Source organism: Limulus polyphemus, unplaced genomic scaffold (assembly GCF_000517525.1).
Source record: "Limulus polyphemus unplaced genomic scaffold, Limulus_polyphemus-2.1.2 Scaffold827, whole genome shotgun sequence".
NCBI lineage: Eukaryota > Metazoa > Arthropoda > Merostomata > Xiphosura > Limulidae > Limulus > Limulus polyphemus.
The window spans coordinates 194,018-204,403 of NW_013666437.1; the positions used below are offsets into that span (position 1 = coordinate 194,018).

General features: G+C 34.3%; 1 protein-coding gene and 1 long non-coding RNA gene across 2 annotated transcripts in view; one reads left to right on the plus strand and one right to left on the minus strand.

Annotated features, from left to right (window-relative positions):
* Window positions 1-10,386, plus strand: part of LOC111086078 — a 48,625-nt gene that overhangs the window by 13,844 nt on the left and 24,395 nt on the right. The window lies entirely within an intron of this gene.
* LOC106460744 (bone morphogenetic protein 2-like) overlaps window positions 3,077-10,386 on the minus strand; it is a 30,656-nt gene continuing 23,346 nt past the window's right edge. The window contains exons 2-3 of the mRNA XM_013920479.2: window positions 8,777-9,129; window positions 3,077-7,187 (exon numbers count right to left, since the gene is read on the minus strand). Of these exons, the coding sequence (XP_013775933.1) occupies window positions 6,346-7,187; window positions 8,777-9,119 (1,185 nt within the window). The 5' untranslated portion in view covers window positions 9,120-9,129 and the 3' untranslated portion in view covers window positions 3,077-6,345. The remainder of the gene's footprint in view (window positions 7,188-8,776; window positions 9,130-10,386) is intronic.

Genomic DNA, 10,386 nt, shown 5'->3' on the forward strand with positions numbered 1-10,386 from the left:
TTGATGTATTTCAAAGGAAGTGTGTTTAACTGTAGTTTAATGTATTTCAAAGGAAGTGTGTTTAACTGTAGTTTAATGTATTTCATGGAAAGTGTGTTTAACTGTAGTTTAATGTATTTCAAGGAAGTATGTTTAACTGTAGTTTAATGTATTTCAAGGAAAGTATGTTTAACTGTAGTTTGATGTATTTCAAAGGAAGTATGTTTAACTGTAGTTTGATGTATTTCAAAGGAAGTATGTTTAACTGTAGTTTAATGTATTTCAAGGAAAGTATGTTTAACTGTAGAAGTGATGGTTCACAATGTAAACAAACGAAACTTATCATATTTGAGACTTTGAGAAAATTGAAATAAATACGATGATTGTCCAAGTACACAAGTTCTTAGACTAAAACAAGAGAGTTGGCATCGATAATGCAGTAAAGAATCTCCATCTAGTTAAGTCATTATAGACACGCATTGTGTCACTACTAAAGTAATAGTACACTGTAGAAAAGAACACAAGACGTGGAAAATGTTGTGTGAGAGATACTGCTAAAATTTAAAAACAAAAACGTCTATGATTCTAAAAAACACCAAAAAGCTTTTATTAGCTACGTTTCGGGCATATGCCCTTTGTCAGGCTCAGCTGCTGTTAAAATTACAGAATGTACAGAACGTTAATGAGCCCTAACTACCAGTATATATATTGTTTGGAACTCTAAACGTTCTGTAACTTTAACAGATAAGCCTGACGAAGACCGTATTCCCAAAACGTAGCTAATAAAATAAATATTTCATTATAGACGTGTGTTTTAACTTTTTACAATATCTCTTACAAGAAGAAGACTTAGGTAGTTGCAGGAATGAGGGAGTTCTGGAAACCGAAGAAAAACGCTAGAAACTAATCATCGTCAGCAATTGAATCATCCTCATTTGAAAATAACTTAGCTTGGGAGCACTCTTTAGTATCAAGAACTTTGTCAATATGAATGAAAGCTGAAGTACTTTTAGAAAATTGTTTGGGTGTTTTTAGGTATGAAGAAGCTTGGGTATTGATATCTGATTGGGCGCGAAAACCAAGCTTTGAAGTATCATTTCTGTTTATCTAGGGGGAGGTCGAGTACTGTTATTTAGGATCTCTGTTGAGTGCTGTTTGTGTGTATGCTTAATGTTTACTTTACCTTTTTACTTTTCCAACGTTATTATGCTTAAAGTGAAATGTAGACAAAATACTGATCAAACTGACGAACCCTTTTTTTTCAAATCAATTATTTTTTTTAGAAATTCTATACAATCATGTAACGTTGATAACGTTTACTGTTTTCCTAAGCCCCTTTTATTGGCCTGAGAATGAAATCATTTTCTCAGTTTTTTTTTCCTGAAAATTATGTTTCTCATATAGTAACATAAAATTATAATCGTTTTACTGAAACCAAATACTATTAGTGACCATATTTAACAGAGGCTAAAATACTTTTTGTCGGAATGATACAGAGATTACGTTTTATTTTTTATTCGTGCCTCTCATTAAAATTGTACTTAATTTATACATTATACAATATATATATATTTCTGAAAGTGTAAATAAATCAGACTTGAGTGTCACCGTTCAGGTAGAAAGTTATGATATATATACTGTTTGATCTCTTAGAGGATAACTTTGTATGTTTTACCATCAACCACGCCCAAATTATTGAAAGTGGATCGAGTGACGTAGTACTGAGTTAAAATATACACACACATCAAAATTCAAGAAATCTTACCGTACTTAACATTCTACTTCCTTGTTCTTCGGACTCAAGTTTGAGTGTAAATTGTTTACTATATTTGTTGTTCTATACCAAGGGGAACATTTGGAAAGTTTTGATAAAAGTAATCATAATCTACACAGTAGAAGAAGAGATTTATCACAACAAGCGTTTTCAATTACCGGACAGACGTTATTATAATACATATTTGTCATGTAGTATTCCAAGCAGACAATACTAGCTATTTTCGCCTTTTTTTAACGTCTTGTTAATTCTGTAACGTGTGTGTACGATATTACTTTCTTAGTAAACATAAACTGGAGCAAAGAAAAAAAATGCCTATCCCAATGTTCCCCACTTCTCGCTACTACCGAGGGACGAGGCGTTTCTCTGCCTGTTTGAGGCTGTGTAAATACGTAAGAAATCTTACCTGTCAACCTTGACAGACGCAACTACTGTATATACAACTAGATAAAAAAGCACCAGCTGCTTTGTTGAAATATATAAAAAAAACTTGGGGCACATATTATAATGTACGTTTATTTATATAGACATTCAGTAGTTTAGTCCCCCCCCCCCTTCGTGGTTCAGCAGTAAGTTTGAGAGCCTATAGTGCTGGAAATCGGGTTTCGATACTAACAGATAGCCTTGTGCTTAATAACGAACAAAGATTAGAAGTTCATTACTGTTCAGAAGACTTTCTGTTATGTGTTACGCTTTATCTGATGAGTTTCCAGCATTATACTAAGATATGTAATCACATATTCCAACCCTATTTAAAAACGACAGATATTGGTTTCCAATAAAGCGATTTGTTTCTTATTCCAATGATGTAAGAAAGCATAGTTTATCTTCTTTTTGTCAATTATGTATTACTCATTAGGACTGCTGCAGTGAAAAGTTCCAGAAGGAGATTAGTAAGAAGATTAGAACTAAGGAGATCCTCTGCTAAATGAAGAGGTCAAACAAAATCACCATCGTTATCTGTTGCCTGGGTGCACTTTTTAGGTTAAGCAACATTTTCAGTCTGGTTGAGACCTGCAGCACGTATTTTAGAAACTTTTAATACTTGTCGATGTGAATGATTAAGTTTTGGCCGAATATTTAGATCTGAGGGTTTGCTAAGCCTACAGTTCTGGCAAAGTTTTTAAAAACTTTTTGTTATGTGTTACACTTATCTATTAAATTTCCAGCGTTATACTAACATATTTAATCAATTAGTCAAAACCCATGTTTTAAAACGACGAATAAGCGAGCATGCTAGTTCACAATAAAGTTTTTGCCTACCTAAATAACTGTAATGAAAGTTACCCGCCAGAAAATAGTTTGATAGACACACACATTGGAGTCCAGTGACTAGTCCTAAAGACATGCTTTATTGATTTTCCATTTTCATAACTAAAACAGTTTCTAAAATTTCTGGGATTGATGTTCTGAGTACATTACAACATGGACGGGTACTGAGCAGAGCGTTTTATGTACAAAGCATATTTCCTATATACAAGTAGGACTTAAATATTTTTCTCTGTAATTACATATGCCACGATATTTAAACACCCATTTACAAAGCATTCACAGGTTAAGCAATAAATAAAACTTTCAAGCGTTAAAACTCGTATAAACTTGTGCTTTCATGATAACAATGAAACTAAAGGAGTTTAATAAATATGTAACGCCTACTCTTGAAAAAATTTAAGCAGGTCGTGCTCAACCACACACCATGTATGATTTGTTCATAAAATATTAAATATAATTATTAATCATATAAAGATAAAAAGAATACCACGTTAATTAACTGCATGAAAAAATTGCAAAGGTTATGGAACATTGATTCATATAAGTTCTTATGTATATCACGCTTGAGTCTCTCACTCTAGTAGTTAGCTACTCACCATAATGGGGCTACAGTATTAATCAAACTATAGCAAAGTAACCTGTGACATATTTTTGAAATATTGGTTATAAACATCATGCAGCATGACTTTTTTTTGGGGCTTTTTTTTCTTTTGTTAATATGGTTATACATTGATAATGAACGAGAAGCCACCCGAAAAAGAAAACAAGAGATCCTATAACTCTTGCAAAAAGTAGGAATTATAAAAGATTATGACTAACAGTTTGTAAAATTTGCTTTTGAACTTTTTCTAAGATATTACAAATCATATTAAAAAATATATACACGTTGTTCTAAAAAACCGTAAAAAAAATCACTGAAAAACATGAAGCTACACAGTTAAATAACCATAGCGACAGCTGGTAAACTAAACAGTTATGACAAAACCATGGTAGCAGTTGAAAACTTTAAGGGAAAGTATAGAAAGTTTGGAATCTTATTAAAACTGTTGCAAACACACACCTGCTTTTGTTATTGATTTACTAAAATGCTATTGAAATTTAGTGTATTTCAACAAATATTTTAGCCTTTAGTATAATTTATTTAACTATCTTTATACATTCTAACAAAATTACAAAACCTTGGTATAATCATGTTTAGATAAAACAAACGTAAACAAAAAACTATACATTAAAATCAATAATTTAAACATGTGAAGAGAAACTTGAAGAAAACATTCTAATACTAGGTTCTTTTTTTTTCAATTTCAAATCTCTGTGTTGCTGCTCCTCTTCTTGTAAACTGAACATATCACTTCAGATTTACGACTGTAAGGCATCTGGCGGTAAATAAAAACTGCTGAAAATATTTTATCTGTATATCATAATTGACTAATGCCCTTAAACAAAAATGTTTGTATGTTTTAGCAGATCTATTCTTAAAGGATCATACAATACTTAAGTTATACAGTTAAAAAAAATATCATATTTTTTTTTTGATAAAAATCTTAAAATACCTAATTTGATTCTCAAGTGCAAGTTTTTTATTTTATTAAGGAACGAGGAAACTTTCAATACGATTCTTACGAGCTTTCCATTTCACGTTTGTACATTTAATATTACATAAATATTTTATAAAAAAAGAGAAGTTAATTGTACTTTTAAAAGTCATGAATCAACTAACTACATTTCTGAAAAATTAGCATACAATATTTATCAGGTCTATGAATTTCTTCGTTGCTAAAAACTCTGCCGAACTGTGCTTATTACATAATAAAAAATATATATAATTGACTATTATAATGAATAGTCATCAGAAAGTCATTATAACAGACAGATACAAAAGTTGATCCAATAATCTCCGTTGGTGTTATCTTTATGGCATTGATTATGTAGTGTTGTTTTGTTCGTATTTTCTGTTGGGTGTTTGAATTGGTCCTGAAACGTTAGCCAAAAGAAGGGGTTTTTACTTTTGGTAAGCCTCTAGGATTCTGCCATCTTCTATAGTGTATGACTGATTTACTGATCTGTCTAATACATTAGGTATATACATATTTTGTTAATACCGAATGTTAAATAATGCCACCGCAGAAACTATAAGTAAAAAATAACATACTTATATAAAAACATATACTTATTGCGTCTTTTCATTGGTTGAACTGAACCTACTGCCACTTTAAGTTAAGAACACATAGTAATAAAAGTTGTGTTGTATCAACAACGACCTTTGAATTGTGTGCTGGTGAAAATAGAGAGTCAAATTTGAAGGCTAATCTACGACTGTGTGAACATGGGCGAGTTTTAATTAGATGTGCGAATTTAAATTTGATATTGTGTTTGGAATGTGAACATTAATGTTGCGTAACAGGTAGTAGAATAAAAAAAATAGAAAAGCTTTCCGCATCTAATATTGTTAAGAATTATCTCTCTCTCTCTATGTATATATATATGTGTGTGTGTGTGTGTGTGTGTGTGTGTGTACTATATGGATGTGGAAACTATCAGGTAAGTTTTGTTTGTTTATCTAAACAAAATAAAAAAATACTATAGATATTAATACATTGAAATTTCAGTGAATTTACGAAAATCTAAGATACCATTACTAGTGGACATATTCTTACAAACAATACATGTTTCTTATTTTAGCGTTTATAAATGATCTATTCAGTAAATTCGATTAGCAGAAAAGTTATGAAACGATTTTTTGTATAATTCTAGCTTCGCATCTGTTACCTTCTTTTGTACAAAAATAATTACACATTATTCAAGCTGAAATTATAATCACTCCCACTGACATAAAATGAAACAGTGGTCATGTCACTCCGTGTACTTGTTACAATGAAACATCTTGTTCATTTAAAGTGAAAACTTTGGCTACAACTTAATCCTTATTTGTTGAACAATCAAAACAACCAAACATCATTTCTTAGAACAACAGTGATTATTCTGCCCGTGGAAGGTGCTCGGTTTCAGGGTGCACACTTTAGGGCTTCTTTATTGTCACAGAAACTAGCCATAATCGCTGGTCAACTCAACTGCGCACTTGAGTAATCCTTTGGGTGCAGGTGATGTTTTTTTTTCCATTGTTCATGGCAATCAGTAAGTATTTTTCATGGCAAGCAAATAACAGCTGTGCGAGCCTGATAAGATATAAATAGGCATCAAAATGGACTGTCTTATATATAGCCCATTAGAGCGAACGGTCTCGTAACGTTGACCGATTAATTTGCATACTTTTATTGCAAAACTCAAAGTGATATTTTAGCCCATGTAACACAGCAAAGTCAACGACACCCGCATCCCTGCACTACCATTTCCTTGTAGTTTTTCAATACAACTTGATCGTATTCATCCTTATACAGGAGAGATATGGAAGACAGCTCTGTGGGCACACAGCAAGCTGGTGGTACCATTTCTTTCTTAACAGAATTCACAAGATTTTGGATAATTGCGTGATTTGTTGTGTTCAAGTGGTCTGCCAAGGGATAGGGGCATTCTCCCTCGCAGTAGTAAGCTTCGTAGCCAACAGGGGCAAGAATCCATGAGTTCCACCCTACGTCAGAAAAGTCCACATACATGGGCTTTCGGTGGCAGTTAATTTTGTGGCCTTTCCTTCTGTGTTTGCGACTACCTCGCCGAACGCGCGCGGATCGTGTGGCTTCCTCGTCTTCTGAGTAGGTGACAAGGAACGGTTGCTCTTCTGTCCACTGTTCACTGTCCATACGCTCGTGAGGTGAGCGCTTTAAACGCACGTGTTCATGACTACTGTCACTACCATTCAAAGCAATCACTTCGAGATACAACCCGTAGTTTTTTGTGGGGTTTCCCCGCCACCTCTCCACGGCAGGAAGCACATCGAATTCTTCCCACCCAGAATGTCGCACATCCAAAGTCCTTGTGTCAATAAGCCTCAAAATGGCTTCTTTGCGAGGGGTGGCGGGACGAACAATGTCAAACACTCGAATTATCTGCTTGTGGCAGTTCTTACAATGTTGTGTTTGCACATCGAGACTGCGTCTATACACACGGAGTTCTGCTTCCTTTAGTTGCTCCGTAACTGGTATTGATACGATGTTGAACCTCAGATTGATGAGCTTCGGATCGTACATATTCTCTTTTTCGGACTCTGACAGAGAGAAAAGAAATACATATATAATTTATGGAGGATAAAATCCACAAATAAAACCCCATAGTGTATACAATCTAAATACGTAACTCCAAATGTTAAGTGTTCTTATAATTTGTTATGGAACTTTTGATGCAAAGCATACTTAAAATCTTTTGGAGGGAATTTTAGAGTGATATGATACCAAAACCCATGCCAGTGTTAACCAATCTTAATTTATTGGATCCATAACTAGCTACGTCATTCAAAAACATGTGTAGTATTTTTCGCCTAAATATACATAGCATAAAATCCCTATTTTAGTTAAATACAGTAAAATACCTTCCTAAGTGTGGAAACATTTTCCTGAAGTTTGTTTTTGTTGAAATTTGCAATGTAAGCCATTTTCTGAGACCTTAAACTAACGAGTATTCTTGTTCATTTTTTCTGAAGCTGTCACGCGTGTGCCTTTCAATACTTTCGTTAATTACTGAGCTATATCAACCTGTCTAAAAGCCTCATAGTTGGTTATCTATATCTATAGGTTCTGGTTTCGAATATAATCTGCTGAAATATTCTTTTCATTCAAGTTTATTTTTAATTGATAGTAAGGTTTTTAATAATTTGTATCCTGGGGTCTTCATAAAACACTTTCTGTTGGATAATGAATACGCTGTTCAGAACAGGAACATTACATAAGAGCATGATTGTCTCTCACAACCCGTGAAAAGGAAGATTGCAAGTGCCGCCTTCTCGACGCGTGCGGGAATCGCCACAAAACTAAATGAAGGCAGAAAGCAAACTTTGTTTGACGTTAGAACATGATTGGATTTCTTGGGTCTTCATGGTGTGTTACATAAAATAGTGTCTGGTTTCAGCAGGCAACAAGCTAGTCAATTATCTCCAAACTAGAACATACATTCTCTTATTACTTAGGGGATGTCTTTCTTTAAGAATTACGTTTCACAGCCATATATTACAGTCCATTACACCAACGTAATGGACAGTGCAAGGGTTACATGTCTTATGTTTCTAGGTCAAGTGATCAAGTTTCAAACAGTTTTACTCACCCTAGGTTGCAGATGGCCTTTTCGTCAGTTTAATACTTGATAAAAATTATGCATTCTCAATGTTAGAAGTATGGAACATGCCAAATATATTAGTATATTCGTAACGATGTTTAACAATCTACATTGCAAAGTTTAGATCCCTCACTAAGAAGGAAAATTGAAAGAAAAGTGTAAAATTAGAACCGCATTTGAAAAGTGTTATGTGCTACATCATTAAGATCATCTAGTCATACATAAATAACAAATATGCACAGGCTATAAATCATTTGCACATACCCACAGGAAAATAACGAACAATCTGTACTTTTCTCAAAATATACACGCTCTGAAAAGTGTGTAACAAAGGACAATATTCTCGAGTCAACAGTAATTTAACGTGTTTAAATGAACATTTGCCCGTTAAAAAATACAGTTTTCAGATAGTCAGTCCAAGTTTTCGATTTACAAAAACCTCTCACACACACACATATATAAGTGAATATGTGAAAGTCACGCACAAAGTGATATGTATAAACACATTAATTAAGAAATATGGCTTACCTTGGTGAACGTGGCTACGTATTGTCGTATATGGACTACGTCTTTTGGTCGTTTTTAGTTTGTCTTCTAAGTAACCGTCTTCATCATCCATATCTTCTGCTTGTTGTTTATAAAGATCTAACATGTAGTTTGGAACCTTAACGTTCGTTCTGGGTTTCGGTTTTGATTTTAATCCTAGCATGTTGAGCAAACGGGATTCGAAGGCCTCCACCAAACGCTGCTTGTCAACCGCAGAGCCGGAATCGAGTGGTGTTCGATCCCCAACGGTGATCATCCCCTTGCACAGCTCGGCCAGGACCAAGGAGATGAATAACACCTGCAAAGCCCCGCAATGCCGGAGCATGGTCAAGGTCCTAGAAAAAAGGAAAAAACATAAAAACTGCTATATTCGCCATGATAGGGTCATATGTTCAAGTTTCATTTTCAGACACCAAATATATGACTGTTGTGGCTGAGGCCAAGAGATAAGAGCACAGCGCAGGTGAATCAAGAAAGGTTGTGTTAATTGTGGTCTAAAGAATGGCGGCAAATATGATGGCATCTTAATGAATAGGTTATAAAGTTGCTTCTTGACCATTAAATTTCACTAAATAGCTGAAAGCCAACTTACAGTATTTTGTTCTAAGGAGATTGCTAACACGTGACACAATAGGCCTCTAGAATCACCTGCAAGACTGGCACTACAGCCTTTTGTCTGCACGTGCTGCACCTGCCTCTTGGTCATGCAGGTGAGCAACTGCATGCACGCACAAGCAGCACGTGCTGCAGATCCAATTACATCATGACTGCCCGTTCCCGAGATGAAGCCGAGGTGTCTTTATAGGCAAACCACAGTAATTACTAGTGGGTTGCATACCAGCAGATATCTTTCATGTTTACTAAGTTTCAAGAACAATGCAAAAAATAAATAAAAGTAAATAGTAGGTTGTATAAGAATAAATAATACAGCAAGATAGTACAGAAGAAATTACAAGTCGTCTGTATTATCATATAAGTAACTGACTTTGGAACTTTTCTCCACGAAAAGACACCACTTTTCTTGCAAGGCTCTTACGATAAAGTAACTTTATGATATGAATTCACAAACAAAATTCTGCCTTTTCATTATCCTTGTACATCCATGAAGCTCAAATATGTGAGTGTGACTGTTGAAGCATCCCTTTCCAGAGGTAAAGATGTGGTTGTTAAGGGGAAGATGACGAAATTATGAGGTGCAAAACACTATCATGAGAGTAATGTACAATACAACTCGGCATGACGATAGCTATTTGTAATTAGTATACCCTAGACTGGCCTAGAGGCCTAGATGATTACAATTGTATAGGATATTTATGAGATCACAAGTAATAGGTGGCAGCACTGCTGTGTATGTTCCAAATGGTGACTGTAACGAGATAGCGAAAGCAAAGCTTGCTAAATATAATGTTTGGTAATATAACGTGATTACAATAATTTTTTATAAGCGTTATCTTAAGAGAAAAATAGAACAAATACAGCGTGCTAATTTGAGCATCTTATTAGTACTAAGTTGCAGGGTCAAATCATTTATTCCAGTAGGTTTGTTTGTTTATTATTAAGCACAAAGCTACACAAAGGGCTATCTGTGCTTT